The 21,561-nt window shown below is 40.0% G+C and overlaps 2 protein-coding genes across 13 annotated transcripts in view; both read left to right on the top strand.

Annotated features, from left to right (window-relative positions):
• Positions 1-16,159, top strand: part of LOC138738433 (sentrin-specific protease 7) — a 67,280-nt gene extending 51,121 nt beyond the window's left edge. For 5 of the 9 annotated variants that reach the window (XM_069888634.1, XM_069888635.1, XM_069888639.1 and 2 more), the window contains 9 exons: positions 200-316; positions 1,949-2,068; positions 3,932-4,024; positions 4,412-4,659; positions 5,245-5,306; positions 7,759-7,814; positions 9,715-9,783; positions 11,729-11,879; positions 15,851-16,159. In XM_069888634.1, coding sequence (XP_069744735.1) covers positions 200-316; positions 1,949-2,068; positions 3,932-4,024; positions 4,412-4,659; positions 5,245-5,306; positions 7,759-7,814; positions 9,715-9,783; positions 11,729-11,879; positions 15,851-15,985 — 1,051 coding nt within the window. In that variant the 3' untranslated portion in view covers positions 15,986-16,159. Of the gene's footprint in view, positions 1-199; positions 317-1,948; positions 2,069-3,931; positions 4,025-4,411; positions 4,660-5,244; positions 5,307-7,758; positions 7,815-7,891; positions 8,167-9,714; positions 9,799-10,963; positions 11,106-11,728; positions 11,880-12,009; positions 12,150-15,850 lie in introns of those variants that run through there. The other 4 variants (XM_069888638.1, XM_069888637.1, XR_011341547.1 and 1 more) reach the window with 4 other exon arrangements.
• A 3,736-nt stretch (positions 16,160-19,895) lies between these two features.
• impg2a (interphotoreceptor matrix proteoglycan 2a) overlaps positions 19,896-21,561 on the top strand; it is a 73,168-nt gene continuing 71,502 nt past the window's right edge. For all 4 annotated transcript variants that reach the window (XR_011341544.1, XM_069888630.1, XM_069888632.1 and 1 more), the window contains exons 1-2: positions 19,896-20,065; positions 20,925-21,004. The gene's annotated coding sequence lies outside the window, so the exon portion shown is untranslated. The remainder of the gene's footprint in view (positions 20,066-20,924; positions 21,005-21,561) is intronic.

The raw sequence follows: 21,561 nt of genomic DNA on the forward strand, positions 1-21,561 counted from the left end.
ACAAATTAATTCATAAACTCTGCTACAAGTGGGTTGCTGGAGAGACTCTGGGTCAGCAACATCTGTGGAGGGAAATTTCTGGTTGGGATCCTTCATCCTGATGTGTTGGTTCGTTCAAAAAATAAATATAATTTTGTTTGGATAATTTGAAATCAATTGATACAAAATAAGTAGTTTTAATGTTCTTTGATCTCCCTAGAATAATAGTTTTCCCTCCTCCACCAACCAAAGGAGGACTTGCAGTTACATCGGAAGATTTAGAATGTCTGGAAGAGGGAGAGTTCCTCAATGATGTCATTATCGATTTCTATTTAAAGTAAGTCTTGTCTTGATATTACGCTCTCCATTGGTAAGATCATCTATTAGGGGAGAAAAAAAAGTAGGTGAGAAGTAAAGTTCAGCATTTCTCAATAATCAGAAATTAAGGCATTCTCTCTCTCCCATGCTCAGTCTTTTTTTTGGAATTGAAAATGTGAAAATTGTGCCAAATCTTAACTGATACCCATGTTTTTTTAAAAACCCGAGTTAAGCTGAATTGATTGGGGATTCATTTAAAAGGTAAAAAGCAAATATGAAAGAAAATGCTGGAAACAGTTCATTGATTACTCTGTATATCAGACCACTCTCTGAAACAACAAAGGTATCAATTGACAAAGCCTACACTGCCCAGAGTGGTGGAAATCAGACCCTCTCTGTAGCTCACAATGATCAATCGAAACTTGGATTCCGTAGATCACGATTGTGTTCGAGCCTATGCAAGAAAGCCTCTCAAATAGAGTCCCAACATGACTTAAAATCACAACATGTAGAATGATTGTTAATTGGCCTTAACATAATTATATGTCCCTTGTTCTAAGATACACATCATAAATGATCATTTTTCTCGACTGTCTTCAGACAAGTAATTAAATGTTTTGACTGAACAGAGAGGAGATTCCAGCCTCTAAGTACTCAATAACAATGAATCCCTTTAGTCCAACCAATAAATCAGTGTGACATTCTTTCAAAGGTCATTTGTACTTAACAGACATTTTATCTAGCGACCAGGACCACTCCCCATATTCCAATACAAGTTCATTCCTTTCAGAAAAAGCTGACTAGTGGCCCTATTGTCTGAGAAATTTTTCCACTTGGAGCTAATGGTGTCACCTTCCCAAGTGCCGTAAGAAAAGTACCCCTGTTTTGCATGCAGTGGAAATTTAGCCAGATAAAGATTTGATGAAGGGGCAGACTTTTAACTATGTCAAATGAAAACCAAAAAAAATCTACTGATGCTGGAAATCTGAAATCAAAAACTCAGCAGATCAGTGTGGATCTATGGGAAGAGAAGCGATCATTTCAGAACCGGGAAAGAGATAAAAATATGTAGGAGAGGTGGGGATGCGACACGTAGAACACAAGGAATGTCTTGGAAAAGGTGCATAGTGGCAATTACTACTGTCTTATTGCTCCAATGGTCAGGCTACTACCAACTGGAGCCAGATCTACCACTGTACTTTTAACAAGCGAATTTAACCACAAGTGTTAGACACTGTCGGTGGATGCAGCTCCTCGTGTTACAAAATGCGCAACTTAACAAGGAAGTTGTTGACCTTGGCTATTGAATCCAGAGACGCTCAAACTCTATTCTTTGATCCAACTCTCTTTTTCATCTCCGTGTTAACCCTTGGAGACAAAATGTTCCAAGTGATAACATTTTATTTAGTGTTACATTCCAATTCTACCACCTGCAAACTGTGTAGACCATGATTAATAATTAGGTATTGCAATAATAGTGGTTTTTTTTGTTTCCCCACCTGCTTTACGAGTCTGATTGCAAGTGAATTGTTCATTCTGAGACAAGTTTTTTTCAAAACATCACATTAATTTTACATTGTAAAAAGCTTTCTGCCAATGTACCAAATTTATCACGACTGCATTGACATAATTCACTTCTATATTCTCAAAGGTACTTGTTGCTGGAGAAAGCACCCAAAGAACTAGCTGAGCGCACCCACATTTTCAGTAGCTTTTTCTATCGACGCCTGACCCGGAAGGATAATGCTGAGGAGGAGACGAATAGTCTCTCGTGAGTGAATTTTCAACAATTCACATTTCCACTTTCATGAGGTTCATTTATTGATTGTATTTAGGGAGATGCTGGTCACAGCATTTATTGTCCATGGGAAGGTGATGATGTGTTGCTGTCCTAAACTACAGCCACCATTTTGGTGAAGGTATTTTCACGGTGCTGTTGAGCGGACTGTTGCAGGATTTAGACTTCTTCGTCAATTATATTTCCAAGTCAGGGTGGCATGTAAATTGGAGGCAACATGCAAGTGGTGTTCCTGTGTGCCTGCTGCCTTTGACCTGGCAGAGTTGGGTTTGGGAGGAGCTGTTAGAGAAATGTGGGTGAGTAAGTGCAATAAATTTATTTATGAGGTATTCACCATGCTCAGGGATAATAACTTCCTGGTGCTCTGGAAGCACAGAGAATGAATGTTTAGGCTGTGGATGGAATACCTATTAAGTGAGCTGTTTTACCAGACAATATGCTGCTGGAGGAACTCAGCAGGTCAGGCAACATCAAAGGCTAGAAATGGTTGGGACCCTTTATCGAGTCTTGAAGTAAAAAAGGTGTGATACTATGTTTATGATGGGGGAAGGAAGCTGGGGATGCGGCAATATTGGGTCTTAGACAGAAGATGGGAGAAGTGGAGAGACCACTGGGAAGGGAGACGGGGGGGTGGTGGGGATTTGAAAAGAAAAAGGTTAAAGCATTAGTAGGTAAAGACAAACAACAGTGAAACCAGATAAACACTGATTGTTCAACCCCTGTTCAGTTTAAGGTTGCCAAGGATCAATTTGATGTTTTGTTCCTCAAGTTTACATTTTTCCCCACTGACAATGTGGATAGACATTCTGCGTAGGAATCATTTGTGTTGGTGGGGGGGGGGGGGGGGGGGGGGATGTGTTGAAATGGTCATGCTACAGGATGTTCAAGTTTAGATTCTCATTTTGTCCAGGATGATGTCAAGTGTTTAAAATTTGTTGGGGCTGCACTTCAACAATCTAGGCAGTTTAAAGAAAATATTCCCTCATGGTTTTGACTAGTGCCTCATAGATGATGGAAGGTTTTTAGTGTGCAAGAAAGTGAGTCACTTGTAGCAGGATGGATGCTCAGTGTCAGACCAGCTTTTGAAGCCATGGTATTTACGTGGATAGTCCAGTTGAGTTTCTGATCAAAGTGATCCCAAGGTCTATTTTTAACCATTTACTGTTTTTGTCTCTGTATTGTTGGCTATGTGTTCAGTGTTTTGCACAACCATTCACAAGCTCAAGATGAAATGCTGCATTCAGAAACTAGAAAATGCACCCTTTTTAAAAAAAAACCGTTGAATCATTTTGGATTCATAGAAATTGAAGAGAAATTGACTGAATATTTAACTTGGTCTGAAATTTAAAATTTTGCTTGAATATTATTGATTTGGAAGTTCACGCAGACCATCTTTTCTGTCATCTGCTTTAGTTTGTTTTGTACATTAGCTTGTCTCTCTCCTGGCTGGAAGACCGATGAGGAAATTAATACCATGGACCAATTTGTCTAGTTTTCTATTAACTGTATTCAAACTAAAAAGATAGTTTCAACATTGCTACTTTTAATTATTTAATAATTCTGACTCTAACAATAATACTTGGTCATGTTCTCTGAAATGCACTATTTTCATTCTCATTTGTGCTGGAACTGAAATGATCATTTTATATTGAACACAATTAGAATTTTTTCAGATCAGTATTAACTGGTACTGTTTTCTAACTGAGTGAGGTTATTTAAGGAAAAATCTGAAACTATTCAATTAACAATTTCATTGCAGCTTTTATTTGTAAACAATGCCCAATAGTAGATTTGTAAGTTACTAACTTGGAGTCGAATATTATGCTTCTGTTGTAGAATACAACAGAAGAGGCATCAACGAGTGAAAACGTGGACTCGTCATGTGGATATCTTTACAAAGGATTTCATATTTGTGCCGGTTAATGAAGAGTGAGTATCTTTATTGCTCAAAAGCAGATGTTTCTGAAATAAAGTCACATCATCTTTTCTGTCAGAACACTGACTGGCTTAAATGGTGTAAATGAACTAAAATATTATTGCTATCTGACTGAATCCGCAATCTTTGTTTTTTTTTGCAAGAGGTGTCTAACATTAAAATGTTAACACTATAAAAAGATTTTTTATTAAGATAGGCCATATTTTTCATGTGCAATCTGAAAAATGCATGTTTGTAGTGGTTTAGCTGTACTGTTGACAGATTTATCCATTTGATCAAATTGTTAAGTGAAAAACTGAAGAAACACCTAGAATTTTATTAGTATCTGTTAACTAGAGACAAATAACTTGTTCGCTTGTTATTATCATGTTATCTTACAGGTCCCATTGGTACCTTGCTGTCATTTGTTTTCCTGGGTTAGACAAAATAGTTTATGAATCTGGAGCAGAAAACAAACTGCTGGAGGAACTCAACAGGCCAGGCAGTGTCTGTGGAGGGAATTGGACAGACGAACCCGATTTGACCCATGAACCATTCATGAATAGATTTGTTTCAAATCCATCTGCCACGCACTCAAACAGTGAAAACACAAGTAAAGATCAGATATCATTACCAGATGAAACTGATGGTAATACCTCTCACATAGAGGATACTTGTAGTTTTGTTTATTTATTGAAATGTTGTCATTTTAGTTTGTATAATCCGGTTTAATGTGAAAAAGAACATTAGTTTTACAGGATCTTTTAGTGTGTATACATCAGTGGTTTTAATTTGGATTATATAATGTAGAAAAACCAAGGGGGGTGGGGGGAACCCATGGGCTGAAATTCAAACACTGAACATTTTTTACTAAAGCAATAGAATTAATCACTTCAAAATCATGGTTATTAATGGTTCTTTTCTGCTTGCTTGCCTTTTGGAACCAGTGCCCCGACCTAGGCCATAAATGCCAACTTTCTCAGTGATGCCCAAGCATTGCATTTTTTTTGTTCAAAATGTGTATTTCTTTTGAAACTTTTTTGCCGGCACTACCATTAAATTCAGTTTATATGCAGAATCTGCCTTCAATAGAAAAATGACCACGAGCAAACTTCTAATTACTGTAATAAGACATTTACTGCTATAGATTAATTTAACCTGATGAAGATCGGGGAATGCTGGTATTCAGATCAAGCTTGATTAAATATTCCAATGAGATTTTGTTCTATTGCAGATAAAGATTCCAGCACAGTTCCTTGTGTAAGACCTTTAGCTTCACCCAACCTTAGCATCCAGGTAAATGATAATAGCGATTTCATGCCATTTCTGAACAGTAGTCTCTTGGTAAAGTAAAGAACACAAAAAATGTAGCCAAGCCACCACTGCAAAAAGCTGCTTTGCAATTTAGTTTGAGAGCAGTAATGCAGAAAGCAAACAAAATAATTATTACCAGGAGAGCACAAAACAACATTGTGGGAATCATGGAAGTGCATAGTCTTTGCTCACACTGCACTGTAATCACTAAGTTCAATTCCAATCATGAGAGAAATGTCTATTTCTGTTCTGATAGGGAGGAGAAGTCAGCAATGATTCATATTACTCAAGGTGTGGTTGATGGGCTCAGTTTTACAGCTCAAATATGTATTATTGTAACAAGCTAGAGAAAAAGTTGATCCCCAGCACTGAGTAAAACATGAAAGTCTGTGCACACAGTGATTGAAGTAAAAACATGACGCTGGAGAAACTCGAGCAGGTCAAACTGTGTCCTTTATATAGGAGAGATACTTAACCAATGTTTCGGGCTTGAGCCCTTCAAAGTATGAGTAAAATGTAGGCAGGCGGCTGGACAGAGTGGTGGGCAGTCAGTGGAGGAGCAAAAGCCCACAGGCAGGAGGTAATAGGTGGATAAGGGAGGGAGGGCACACCAGCAGGTCGGGGAGAGGAGATGGCTCTGTGAATGGAGAGGGAAGGGGGTGGAGAGCTGGAGGAAAGAAGATAGAAAGGGAAGGGAGGGAGACCAGGAAGTGAGCTACCAGAAACTGGAGGTCACTGTTAATGCCATCCGGTTGGAGTGTGCCTGGATAGAATATTAGGTGTTGCTCCTCCAATTTACGGGTGGCCTTGGTTTGACAATTCATGGCCATGCATGTCCGTGCAGAAGTGGGGTGCAGAGTTGAAATGGTTGGTCACTGGGAGATTCCTGTAATTGACACAGACATTGTAAGTGGTCTGCCACATCCAGATTGACAAGTGGGCACCCATCTATATTTAATCGTCCAGCTCTTGTTTCATCAATTGCCTTCTTCTATGTTGCTGCTTCTACCATATATTTCTTGGAAAGTGGTCATCAGAACTGCTGAGGTCAGATCACTTTCTTGCCATTGGGAATAGGAAATTCAGAAATTGCATTCACCTAAACAGATTTACAAGGATGTTGCCTGGCTTACAGCATCTGGATTACAGGGAAAGATTAAGGAGACTGGGACTTTATTTATTGGAGTGTAGAAGGTTGAGGGGGGACTTGATAGAGGTATTTAAAATTATGAAAGGAATAGATAGACTAGACTCTTTCCCGAGGGCAGGGGAGGTTGGAACAAGAGGGCATGAGTTAAGGGTAAGGGGGCAAAACTTTAGGAGAAATAATAGAGGATGCTTTTTCACTCAGCGAGTGGTGGCAGAATGGATTGATCTTCCAAAAGAGATAGTTGTGGCTGGGTCCTTCTGTCATTTAAGAGAAGGTAAATGGAGGTGAGGGGGTTGGAGGGTTATGGGCGCAGAGTGGGAGAGTTGAGCTAGTGGAGTTGTATAAGTGAACCGGTGCGGACTTGAAGGGCCAACATGGCCTGTTTCCGCGCTGTAAACGGCTATATATATGGAAACATAACCTACTAGCTTTGTATTTAATGACTTGATAAATGAAGGTCGATATCCCATGTGCTATCTTAACCACTGTTGGTTGATCTGTAAGAATACTCAGTGCTTCCTACGTACATGACCTAGCCTCGATAGAACTACCAAAATATATCTCCTCATGCTTGTTAGGATTAAACACCATCTGCCATTTCTCAGCCAATTACACCATCCTGTAAAGCCTAGGGTCTCCCTCCACACTGTTTGCAACTCCACTGTTCTGCAGATTTATTGATCTTGTCTCCCACATCTACATCCAAATCATTCAAATCATTCATGTATATTACAGACAGCAAGGGTCTAATCCTTCTGAAGCATCACATCACAAAAGTAATCCTCCACCATCACTCTCTGTCTCCTTGACCAAGCCAGTTTTGGATCAGACTCCCACGAGGAATTTTGTCAAATTCCATACGTAGAATACTGTTAGTGATTCACAGATTCTTGCAGTCACTCTTTTTCCCTCTCCCACCCAACTTTCTGAAAATGATGTGCTGAGATCTTTCTCAACTAATTTGTCCGCTGTCCCCCACCTGCTAAAACCGTTGAATGCTCTTGGTCTGTTTCAATGCAAGGACACAAGCAGCTGATCTTGAAGCATCTACAGAAATGCATTTTCAAGCGTGAGTTTCATTGAATGGGCTTTGTTGCTGAAAACTCTAATCTGTATAATTTCATTCAACTCCTGGAGCATGGAACACTGTTCTAATGAATTAACTACTAAATTGGGATTAGGTGTTACAGATTAGAAATTAATTTGCATACTTCAAGTTGTATACTGCATTGACAAATTAATGGAATGGGACCACTTTTTAGAATATGATTTATTTTCTGGCAGGAATGTATAAAAGTACCCAAGAGTCTACACCAACAAAGTCCAAGGATACTCAAACAGTAAGTAGGATTGAAGTTATTGGTAGGAATGGGTTTCTTTTGAAGATGATTTAATCTCTGCATGTATGACTCCAAAGGTCACGCTATAACGGTCCCCATGAAGGCCACTACTGAAGGCCAAGACTGAGGAGTACAAATCAGGTCCCTCAGCCCGACATGACAAATCTGGGTATGATCTCCACAAGCCATCAGAGATGCCAAGAAGAAGTACCAAACCAGACTTGAGTCCCAGATGAACCTCACACAAGGTGTGCATACCATCATGGACTACAAAGTTCAACCAAGCAGAACAGCAACAAACAGCGCATCCCTCCCTGATGAGCTCAATGCATTCAAAGCTAATTTCAAACAGGTAGCACATCACTTCAACCTGCAGTACACCTTCACCCTCAGTCAATGCCGCTGTTGTCACATCAGCCTTCCAGAGAGTGAGCCCTTTGAAAGCAACAGGTGCAGAGGAATATTCACTGATATAGCTAACCTCTTTGTGGCACGGGTAGAGGTACTCAACCACTTCAAGAAGCCCCCTATCATTCCAGTACTGACGAACATAGTGATGGTGGTAAATGTCTGGTACTGATGGCTCTGACATTCATCATCATGAAGAGCTTCAAGAGGCTGGTTGTGGCTCATTAGCTCTGTGACCCTCCTCCTCAGCCTCAACCCACCCTATTTCATCTCCCGCCATCACAGGTCCACTGCACAAGCCATTTTTCTGGCCTTGCGTTCAGTCCTGGAACATCTGAGCAACAGGACACTTATAGTGTATAGTAAATACACAAAGCTGGAGAAACTCAGCAGGTCAAACAATGTCTTTAATATAGCAAAGATAAAAATACATAACTGACATTACAGGCTTGATCCCTTCATCAAGGTATGGAAAAATGTCAGCAGGTGTCTGAATTAAAAAGATAAGTGGAGGAGCATAGTAGCAAAGGCAGGAGCTAATAGGTGAAGGGAGGGAGGGATTGGAGAGCTGAGGGAAAGAGTCTGGGAGAAGGGAGAAACCAGAAAAGTCGATATTCATGCTCTCTGGCGGAGAGTGCCGACATAAAATCAGGTGTTCCTCCAATTTACGGGTGGACTTGGTGGGATACGGCCATGGATAGACGTGAGTATGGGAGTGGGATGCAGAACTGAAATGGTTGGCCACCGGGAGGTCCCTGTCACTGGTGTTTTCATGTTTTACTGCTTAATGTGTATACTTGTGTATTAGTGGATATCATGTAAAAGTCAACCCCCCCCCCCCCCCCCACCTTATATTTGACTTAAAAATGTGATAGGTTGACCATACCCCCCCCCCTTATTTTTGGCTCCGGCTGCCCGACCATCAGAACTCCCGACGCCTCAACTGCAGACTCTCGTCTAGGCCCCAGCCACCAGCCCATCTGAGCTCCTGACCCCCCAACTGCAGATTCTTGCCTTGGCCTCAGCTGCCACAGCCACCCACTGATATTGAGCTCTGATGCCCTGGACACAGAATTACCATCTGAGCTTCCAACGCCCCAACTTGGACTTGCCACCCCATCCTGGCCGCCCGCCTGACCATCAGAACTCCTGACGCATCGAACAACACAAGTACTTACCGTGGTCAAAAGTAGCATGCGTGTAATAGTCGACCCCCTAAATTTTACCCCCAAAACTGGTTCACAAAATTTGACTATTACCCGAGTATATGCAGTATGTCAGACTGCTTTTCATTGAATACAGTAGTGCCAAAGAAACTCGTCCTCAAGCTCCATGATCTGGGTCTCAACTCCCCCCCCCACCCCCCCCACCTCTGCAATTGGATCGCCAACTTCCGGTCATATCATTTGTACAAATGACTTCAGCTTTAACATTTTTAAAACAAAAAGTTAGGTGATTTTTGACATTATCTGATTTTTTCCCTCCACCCCAGGCCATGCATTCTTATAATGGACTCTTTAAGAGCAGCTTCACAATTGCTCACAGTGAAGATTTTGCAAGAGTGAGTAGCAGTAAAGTATGTGTTACCTGTTGGAGTTTGGTACAGCTATTACTGTTTGAATTTATGAAAGATCTCTTTTTCATATTAAATTTTTTCTGATTACTTTCTATTAAACTTTTCAAAGGTCATATTTGAAACTCTTGCATCTACCCCGTTCAATGTGAAATATGTTTGACTACACTTGTATGGTTGACAGAGCTGGAGTTTTAGTCTTTGGAATGATGGAGAATGAGTGTTGACTTAATAGAGGTATATAAGATTATGACGGGCTTAGGGTGGGGAGCCAGCACCTTTTTCTCAGGACGACAATAGCAAATGCCGGAGGATATCTGTTTAAGGTGAATGGAGGAAAGTTAGAGGAGGCCAAAGAACTCTGACTAACAACCGTGAAGTGATCGAAATCGATGTGATTTTTACTAGTGGTCTTCAGGATAAAAAAAAATTTAACTTTGCCTAGCCAATCTGCAGCTACGTGCTTGAGTCTTAGTTTAGATGTAGTCAGTTCAGACAGGAAATACTAACATTTCCAGCAATGTTTATATACTGCAAATGAGTAAATTATAAAGAAAATGCCACTATATTGTCATGGTTACTTGACTTGGCTTTTCCACATGCAAAGAACAACTTTATTCAACCTAACTTGCAGTGAATATCCTCAGTGGATTGTCTTAATTTCAGCTCGTGTCCTTTGTGATGTAGACTAGTGGTTCGCAAACTTTTTTCCCCACTCACATACCACTTTAAATCATCCTTATAACGTCAGGGCTCTGTGATTGGTAAGGGATTGCTGAAGGTGGTGTGTGAGTGGGAAGGGAAGGATGAGAATCACTGCTCTAGACCCAATTGTCACTGAAATATTTTGCTTGAGAAAAATGGTCATTGGCCCATTTCCTTTGGAGTTGTGAAACTGTGCACATAACGAGTCAATGAGGTACAATTAAAACAGTGGTTTTCAACCTTTTTCTTTCCACCCACATCCCAACTTAAGCCATCCCTTACTAATCAGAGACCTATGGCTTAGGGAATACTTAAAGTGGGATGTGAGTGGAAAGAAAAAGGTTGAGAACCACTGGCGTAGATCCACAACAGGGCAGTTGACACTTAACTACTGATCTTTACTACCCTGAGTATTACTAAAACATTGATCTGCTTTTGCCATTTCAATGTTTCACATCTTAAGATCTTCCTCTGAAGACCCATCTTGGAGAAACCTACTGACTCAGAAAAGTCAAGATTCAAAATGTACATTTCTGAAGAACAACATTTTAGAAATGGGATACAAACAAGGACATTTTTAAAAAGACTATTTTTCAAATCCATAGGTATCTATGGTATATTTATTCATTGATCACTGCTATAAACATTTATTATTTGGTCATAATTTTTCTCCTCTCTCTAGTATCAGTATAGGTTGAACCTCTTTAATCCGGCAATGTTGGGACCTGGCCAGAGCCGGACCACAGAAAATAGCTGTCAAAGGTGACTCGATCAGACCCATTTTCTGAACTAAAAAGATCAAGGTCAAGTAATATCACAAATCAAATCCCAGTTAGCGCAACGTATTTACAGTCCCAGCAATCGGGACCGGGGTTTGAATCACATGCTGTCCATAAAGAGTTTGTACTAATGGCGACAGATTCAAAACATGCCAGGCCAGAGGTTGCCAGACCACAGGGTGCCAGATAATAGAGGTTCAACCTGTAATATATTGTTCAGCTCTGCATTTTCTATTTTGCATACATGCACATGGTTGTAAATGCTATCTGCTGCTTGGTCTCTGCCCCACCTTGTCTGTGCCAGAGATCCTACATTAAGGGCATTCTGCAAGTACATAATAGTGATATAGTTTACTCTATTGGGTCATTTAAATCTTCATACTCTTGTGCGGTGTAACAGTCTTCATGCTTCCTGAACTTTTAAACTGTGTAATCTTTCCCTTTGCTAGGTATCTACAGATAGAGTGGGAAGTGAAAAAAGGAGGACAACACAGTTTCACAGCGGATAAAATGAAAGGCTCAGTCCCCAGAGTCCCAAAGCAAGATAATAGCAGTGACTGTGGGATTTACCTTCTGCAGTATGTGGAAAGTTTTTTTCAGGTAATTTATTTTCAGTTGAGCATTGTGACTTCAAATTAAATTTCAGTACCAACCAGGGTTAGGAAGACCACCAAGGTTGTAAGATTAATATTGCTGAATAAGAAGAATTCTGATTCTTAATCACATCCAGGTTTGATGACTGAGCAGAGCACTGAGAAGCAGAGGGACCTGATTGTTCTGATGTATAATTTGCTAAAGGCCTAAATGGAAGTACTGCAAAAATTAAGAAAGCTAATAATGTTTGCTGTTTATTGCCTGGAGAATTAGACCAAACAAGTAAGGTTATACTTTATGTATTCAAGGCATGTAATCACATCCAAAGTGCTGTGTACTGTATTGGTTTCCCTAATTAAGGGCGAATGTATATTTTGGAAGCACTTCAAAGTGCTTGGTTGATTAAACAGAAGAAATAAAAGCAGGAGTAGGCCATCTGGGCCTTGGAGCCTGCACTGCCTTTCGATGGGTGATCTGCCCAAGGTCTCAGTTCCACCTTCCTGCCTTTTCTCTATTATCCTCAATTCCCCAACTAAATATATTTAATAAAGGTAGCCTTTACTGCTTCCTTGGGCAGATAATTCCACAGATACACCTCCTTATCTCCATCCTAAATCTGCTCCCTCAAATCTTGAGGCTATGTCCCCTAGTTCTAGTCTCACCTACCAAACCTGCTTCTATCTTCATCTATCCCTTTCACAATTATATGTTTCCACAGAATCCCCTCTCATTCTTCTGAATTCCACCGAGTAAAGTCCCAGGTGACTCATTCTATCCTCATAGGATAACCTCATCATCTCTGGAATTAACCTGGTGAAGTTACTTTGTACCACCTCCCTTTGTTCTTCTACCCATCCCTCCCCTTGATCACTGCTGTCCTCTCCCTCCTCCACCTATCACCTCCTGCCTTTACAACCCTACCTCCCCCCCCTCAACCGTTTTGTACAGGCACCTCCCTATATTTTGTTCATACCTTGATGAAGGGCCCAAGCCTGAAATGTCAATTCTGTATTTTTACCGTTGCTCTATAAAGGACACTGTTTGACCTGTTGAGTTTCTCCAGCTTTGTGTGGTTAGTTTTACTCCAAAGACAGTACTCAAGTAAGGAGACCAGAATTGTATGCAGTAGTCTAGCTGCAGCCTCACCAATACCCTGAATAGTTGCAGCAGAATCTCCCTACTCTTAAATATAATCCTCCTAGCAAAGAGAGTAACATCCCATTTGCTCCAATAGCTCAGTGGTTAGAGCACTGGTCTTGTAAACCTGGGGCTTCATTTCTGTGAAGGTGCTGAACAAAATGACGACTCTGTCTTCCTCACAGTAGACAAAGTTAAAGAACTTCATGTATGCTACATTCTAAATGTAATATCACATGACAATAATGGAACCTTTACCTTTTGCCTTCTTGATTACCTGTTTGGGAGTGCTTGTGGATGAATTACCTTATTCATGATCAAGCACTCCCAAATTACTCTGCACAACAGCATGCTCCAATCGCTCCCTATTTATGTAATGATATGATCTTCTATTTTCACTTCCGGAATGGATGGCCATGCATTGACTAATATTGTACTCCATCTGCCAGGTTTTTTCTCATTCACTTAACCTATCTATTATCTTTCTGCACCCTCTCCACATTCTCTGCACAATTTGTTTTTCCACAGTTTAGTGTAATCAGCAAATTTAGATGCATTACACTCAGACCCCGCTTCCATATCAGTAACATGTATCTTAATTAGGTGGGCCCAGAACCAACTCCTGTAGCACTCTGATTGCCAAGCAGAGAAACCCATTTATTCCAACTCTCTGCCTTCTATTGATTCTTATCCACGCCATTACTTTACCCCAAATCCATCTTTCTCTTATGGATGGCTTTTATGCCTTCTGGAAATTAAAGTACACAATATTCATGTTTCCCTCTTTCCATTCCGCTCATTATATCCAGTAAGTTTGTCAAGCTTTCTGATTACCTGAAGGAACAATTTCTATCTCGATCTCTTGCTATTCTTCATGATGGCTTAAATCATTTTCCTGACCATGGACATTGAGCTAACTGGCCAATAGTTGCCTGGCTTTTTTTGAATAGTGGCGTGACATTTGCTGTTTTCTGATCTGTTGGGACCTGCCCAGAGTCCAGAGAATTTTGATTAAATTGTTCTCAAATGCCATTTCTTTCAATACCTTGGGATGTATTCTGTCAGGACCACGGCTCCTTGTCTACCTTTAGGCCCTTAGTTTGTTCAGCATTATCTCTTCAGTGATAGCAACTGCATTGAGGTGCGCATTTCACCGCATGTTAAACATGAAGGTCAACAGAAAATAGTCACGGCTATTTTCTTGTTAACCAAATTAATTCACCCTTACGAGGTACCTACGTTCACCCACCCTTTTCCGCTTCATATAATTATAAAATCTTTTAACTGTTTTAGTATTTTGTGTTAGTTTACTTTTGTAATCTATCTTCCCTTTCTTTATTTCTTGCCTAGTAGTTTTTTTGTTGCTTTATAAAATTATCAGAATAGGTTAGTTGCCATGCTAGAAAAGGTTAGACAAGCCATTATCCACAGTTTAAATAGATGAGATCCAAATAGGTCTTGGCAGGTAAGTGAGGAGAGGATGTCTTGTCCTTTGGGAGAATCTCGTATTTGAGGTCACTGAACTAAGGTGTCATCCGTTTAAGGCAGAGATGAGGCATTTATTTTTCTCACAGGGCAGCGGAGATAGAGTAGGCAGAGGGTGAAAGATGTTTGATAGTCAAAGGAATGAAAGATCACCTCAGGTAAATGAATATGGAACTAAGGTTACAACATTATTAAATGGTTTGAAGGAATGTGTTGCCTTCTCCAACTCCTAAATTGTACATTCATCAAACAAACTGCCCTGAAAGGTCTGTCAGTTTGCCTGGCTCAGATGTAGAGTTTGCTACAATTGGCTCATTAACTTGCCAACCTTGATTGCCCTCTTAACAGCAGATGAATTCTCTTTCCATTCTCCTTGGTGGATAATCACTGCTTGGTTGTTCCCGCCAAATTTTTTGTTTTGCTTTGTTATTTATTTTGCTTAATTTAACTCTGTAATGATAATGGTTCACACAAACCCAGGCAATGCCGAGCATTGAATTGATATGCAAAGGAGAGCGAAAGAAAATCCTTGGACAAAGTTCAAATGAACTTTCTTCTCTGATGAGTTTCCAGTGATGAAATTTATGGCACAGTAATATCCGCATAGAAACTAATGCGATAAGTAACGATGTTGCTGCCCTGGGCCATGCAATGAAAACACTTGAAGAACTTGCTCAGGGACTGGGTGAAAAGTGAAACCATCAAAAGAGGTCCTTTGGAGAGGATTGGATTTGTAAGAGAGACCAAATGATGAGTATTTTACATCAGTCCTAGCTATGGAAAGTCCAAGAAACACTCCGAAAATAGCTCTGTCAGAATTTGGAACGAACCCTGGGGAAAATGTGTCATGGAAGAGATGCTGAGTAAATTGTTGGAGCTGACGTATTTCCAGGACTTCATCCATGAGGGACCAAGTGGCTTAACCCTGCTTCTAATTTGCATGTTTGTACTCATACTAAAATAGACCTTAGGAGAATTTATCTAAAGCTTCATAAATGACCAGAAGCAAAAGGATATACCAAGCTCATTCAGAATCCTTGTAAAGTGGGAACACTCCAAATGCCAGGTGCATAATTTTGAAAATTATTCTCCATTGATAATTATGATCAATATGAGGCCTGAAACAATTGGCCATCTATTTGGGTTGTAATATTGCTCAAAAGCAAAATACTGCAGACGCTGGAAATCTGGAACAGAAACTGACCGAGTCGGGCAGAATCTGTTTAGTCAAGAACACCGTTAATGGTCTCAGGACATTAAATAGAACTTCATTATTATAGGGGAAGACAGTTTACAACACATTGTGTTGAATTTCTTTTTCCTTCCTTGCAAAATTCTTTGTTCTGTTTCCACAGAATCCCATCACAAATTTTGAATTACCATTGCAGCTGGATAAATGGTTTCTGCGTCAGGAAGTAAAGAAAAAACGTGAAGAAATACAAGATTTGATTCTGCATCTCCATAATCAGCAGAGAGCTGATGGTGAATAAATCCGTGAAACATAGCACAGATAGGATACTAGACATATTAATGCTGCTGCCCACCTTGGAAATATGATTTCAAATTCATCTGTAAATTTTGAGCTCGATTAATATGTAGCATATTCAGTTTAAAGCAGTTTTGTTAATAGCAGTGTACAGTTTAATAAATTATTACTGATTTGAGACTCCTTGCTACTTCTTCCTTATTTCTTGCCCTAAAAATGCCTGATATTGATGACCTTTTGGAGCATTTAACATTCCAGCCAGAAGATGCCACGCTAATCTTTATTGAAGTTTTAAGTTGTTGTAGATCAGCTGTTGCTAAAATGATTGTTCATCAAATGGAACTTTAACAGGAGGATAAGTATTCAAGACTACTTGTTCTGAAGCACATTTCTTTCACGTAATTACAGAACTGGAGAAGTGAGTAATATGAATCTTAATGTTACGGTTCATAAAGTTATAGGTACCTGCAGATTTTCTTTCATCAATGCCCACTGAGAGTTCTTGGGTTTTTAAAAAATTTCTTGTTGAACGAGAAGGAAAGCAGATTGGTGCAGTAATGAAGTAACTGAGCAAAAGGCGTCTCTTGTTGTTTATTAAGAGAAGAGGTATTGTCAACGTCATGGTATTCATAATTTGATGAATATTTGTATATTTTAAGTTTATCATTCTGGGATCAGGATGAATCTTGGCAGGAAAAGAAGAATGGAGAAAATTAAAATCTAAATGATGTCAAAAGACTCTCCCTTTTTGAAAACCGTTCTCTAGCTTTGAGTAGTTTTTTTAAAAATCAGATTTGAACTGATTCAAGCAATGTTAGCTGAAAAATGTGAATTTAGAAATGACAGAATTAATTCTGAAGATGCAAGTTACTTGTACTGCAACACTTGCTTTCTCTGTGCAGAAGATGCTAATACAGATTTTGAGAATGGTGTAGATCAGAACAATAGAGTGTAAAGGTAGACTGGGAATAAATGATTCATTGTATAAATATTTTATTAAAATGCATGTGTATTTTAACTTTAAAAATGGAAAGGATGTTGAATGGCTCAACACCATCATTTATTCTTCAGCAAAGTGTCAACCACGTTAAAACTTCTCCTCCCCTCTCCGCCTTCTGCAGGGGCCACTCCCTCTGTGACAAGTTGTGAGAGCACGGAAGGATACTGATGGGTTACACGAGGGAGAAAGAAGTTACCAAGTGGAATTATAATTTGCAAAGAACTTTGAGAAAGCAAACAATTATTTAAATAGGGTAAGACTGTAAAAGATTGTAGTTTGGAGGGATTTGGGGATTCTAGTACATGACAAAGCAAAAAAAAAAACCCAGCAGATACGGCAAAAACATTAAGGCTAATGGAATGTTGGCCTTTATTGCAAGAGGTCCGTAAAATCTCAGAATATTTGATACAACTTTACAAAGTGCTGGTGAAACTACATCAAGAGTTCTCCAAACTTTATATCTGAGGAAGGGATATCCTTTGGAGTCATCGTAGGTGACTAGGTTGATCCCTGGAATGATGGGACTCGCATCTTCCAACCTGAGATCCGGACTCGAATCCATTAACAATGGGTGATTGTGCATTTTTAACAGGATTTAAAAGCTGTTTATTGAATGATGAAGCTGTATAATGGCAGTGTAGTGGTTTAAAAAAAAAACACGAATGTACCATGATTCAACTGTTGTCTTCTATTTGCTCATCTATGGATGAAGAATCTTTACACTTTTGCTTGTGCATTGTTTAAATATAGTGCTGTAAACAATTCAAATTAATCAAGGCATTGTTAAGACGAGCATCGATTCTGTGACATTTCTCATGGGTGTTGTTGGGAGTGGAATACAGATGCAGTGAGTGAGATGTGAGAAGTAATATTAAGATGTATTCTACCCTCTTCCACCAAAATCAGCCAGTGAGGGCTGCAATGGTAAAATTCTCCATCTTATAGTACAAGAGGGAGGTTGATTTTCTGCCCAGCAGGATTGATTACAAGCCAAAGCTTGATGGTAACATTTTCCGTTATAAGCATTTTGAAATAATATTGAAAGTTTTATAACCAATGCTTATCCATCACACACATGAGTGCTGTAACAAGGAAAATTGGCTCTTTCCTCCTTGGTTTTGTTGCTAACTGGCCAGGTATGAGCTTGTGCTACATTGGCCCATTCAATCAGAAAGACAGAGCTCTTCATTTAACCTTTAATTGGTTCCTGTGCTTAAATAATGACTTCTCTTTGCCTCCTGAAAGATCACTTGTGTCGCTGCCTTCTGGCCAGTCCAAATTAAATAGCATCATGTCTGTCCTCCAGACTTGAAACTACATGTGGAAAAATATCACTGCAGATTGCCGTTGTGTAGCTATTCACCCCATCTTTCTAATATACATGAAGATTTGAGAGAAATATGAGATTGCATGATATTATGGTGCAATCATTTGAAAAGCAAAATCACCTTTAAATGCCCTGTCCAAAGTTTAGCTTCTGATTCTGAAACTTATTCTCTATTCATTCAGTGCATTATCCTATGTGCTTGTTTAATCTTATAACAATTACAGAACAGAAACAGGCCAGTTCAGCCCTTCTAGTCCACACCAAACACCCAGTCCCATTGAACAGCACCCGGCCCATAACCTTCCGCACCTCTCTCATCCATATACCTGTCCGACTTTTCCTTAAATATTCAAATCGAGCCTGCACCTACCACTTTGGCTGGAAGTTCATTCCATGCTCCCACCACCCTCTGAGTGAAGAAATTCCCCCCAAATTTCCCCCTTCAATCTCAATCCATGTCCTTGTGATTGCCCCCACTCTCAATGGAAAAAGTCTGTCCACATTTACTCTGTCCCCCGCCTTGTAATTTTAAATATCTCTATCAAATCACCCCTCAATCTTATACACTCCATGGAATAAAGTCCTATTCTGTTTAACCTTTACCTATAATTCAAACCCTGAAAGCCAGGCAACATTCTTCTGCTCTCTGCACTCTCTATTTTGTTGATATCCTTCTTATAATATGATGACCAAAACTGCACACAGTATTCCAAATTTGGCCTCACCAATGCCTTATACAATTTCAACACGACATTCCAATTCCTGTCCTCCATACTCTGATTTAGGAAGGCCAACATTCCAAACATGGAGGTTATAAGCCTACTTCAGAATTAGATCCATTGAATGTTAACAGCAGTTTCTTTTGTCGTATAATTGTCGTGGAACCAATAAGAAGGCTGCCTAATCTGAACGGATGAGAGGAACGTGGGGGGTACAAATTTGCAAAGCATTAGAGGTAGCAGAGCAGGTTCTTGTCATAAAGAAATGTTCAAACGTCACTGGCACACCTCAGGGCTGCGTGCCTGGAAGGTGAAACAGCAGCTGCGCTTCCTAAGACTGAAGCAGGCAAGGCTACTGGCCACCATTATGCCAACAGTCCTTCTATTGGAGCTCTATGGAGAGCGTCCTGGCCAGCTGCATCACAGCGTGGTACGGCTGCTGCAGAGAAATGGATCAGAGGTCCATCCACAGGACCATAAGAGCAGCAGAGAAGATTATGGGAATCTCCCTCTTTCCCCCAACCCCCTTCATGATTTTTTTAAAAAAGCTTTGCTCTGGTTGCATCTGCTTCTATTCTGTAGCCATTAGCTAAATGTGTAATATTGCTAAATTAGGGAAAAGCTGAAGGTTGACTTTCTAAGAAAGCCTTTATTTGAAAGCTTGCTAGTTCTTTCTCAATGTTATCACAAAATGTTTTTTTTTTGGCACGGTACATAGGAGTGTCTGTACTTTCTTCTGAACATCATCCCATTTATGCCATTTTTTTTTTACAATATGTTCCAAATCCCAAGTAGAATTTGGATCCAGAGTACAATTAAATAATTTTATATCTCACTTGTGTTTTTCTTGAATGAGGAGAAAGGTAATTGAAGATCAAGGCCTCAAACTTGGAACAAAACACATGGACTACCAAGAAGCAGTGATCCCTTCCACCCTGCGTGCTTCCTGACTTGGCTAACCTACAGCTGGCATCTCAAGACTGGAAAAGTGTCTCTGTGAAAACCCTTCAAATTCAACAGAAAGATAAGTGGACTAATGTAGGCATTCCTTACCAGACCCATATTCTCAGCATTGTTACTCAGCGTCAGCTGCTTTGGGCAGGTCACCTCATTTGCATGCCTGACACCAGATATTTGGAACACACTTTTTTCTGAGGTCTGTAGGAGGAGGTTATCGTGGACAGCAAAGCTTTCAAGGTGGGCCAGTGGTTCCCGTGAGTCAATGGGAATATTCAAGACATCAAGGTGGTGTGTGGGTGGGAAGAAAATGTTTGAAAATCACTTATATTTGTACCTCATTGACTTGTTTTGTGCACGGTTTCACAACTCCAAAGGAAATGCGCTGATGACAACTTTTCTCAAGCAAAATATTTCAGTAACAATTGGGTCTAGAGCAGTGATTCTCAACCTTCCCTTCCCACTCACATCCCACCTTAAGGAATCCTTACTAATCACAGCACTGATGGCATAGGGATTACTTAAAGTGGGATGTGAGTGGAAAGAAAAAATTTCAAAATCACTGCTGTAGAGGATCAGACCAGAGGTCAATCCAAAGGACCATAATAGCAGCAGAGAGGATCACGGGGTTTCTTCCCCACCCCCCAATTGATGTGATTAGTAGGATCGTTGTCTGAAGAGGGCTCATAAAATCAGTGAGGGCATCTACTGCCCCATATACACTATCTATCGGGAAAGAGATACAGCAGTATTAGGGCCATCACCACTAGGCTGAGAAACAGTTTCTTCCCACAGGCAGTGAGAATGCTGAATGACTGAAGAGCTGCTCAGCTGTGACTCTCTAATTTATTTCACAATAATATTTTTATTTTAATATTTGTGTATACATACTGTGCATATTTTTCATTTGTATGTGTGTTATGTCTATGTATGTTCACAGTGTTTTACATCATGGACTGGAGAATGCTGTACAATCAGACAATAAATCAACTTGAACTTGAAAATATTGGAAACCACCAAGTGAGTTTGTCATGGCAAGTTACCCAGTTTTGCTCTTCGAGTTGCGACGTGCTACAGACAGAGACAGGCCCTTTGGTCCAAATGAAGCTAAGTCCCATTTGCCCCTCTAAACATTTCCTGTCTTGATGTCTTTTGAACGTTCCAATTGTTCCTACTTCTGCCACTTTCTCTGGCAACTCTTTCCATGTCCCCACCATCCTGTGTGTGAATAAAGTGCCCTTAGGTTTATTTTAAATCTTTCCCTCTCGCTTTAACTCCATGTCCACTAATTTTAGACCAGTGGTTCTCAACCTTTTTCTTTCCACTCATATACCACTTAAAGTAATCCATATGCCAGAGGTGCTCTGCGATTAGTAAGGGATTGCTTAAGGTGGTGGAAAGAAAAAGGTTTGAAAACCACTGTTTTAACCTTCCCTAATTGATTTGTTAGGTGCACGGTTTCATCCCTCAAAAAGAAAATGGGCCAATGACAATTTTTCTCAAGTAAAATATTTCAGTAACAATTGGGTCTAGGGCAGTGATTCTCAACCTTCCCTTCCCACTCACATCCCACCTTG

The sequence above is a fragment of the Narcine bancroftii genome, chromosome 7 (assembly GCF_036971445.1).
Source record: "Narcine bancroftii isolate sNarBan1 chromosome 7, sNarBan1.hap1, whole genome shotgun sequence".
In the NCBI taxonomy this organism is placed as follows: Eukaryota; Metazoa; Chordata; class Chondrichthyes; order Torpediniformes; family Narcinidae; genus Narcine; species Narcine bancroftii.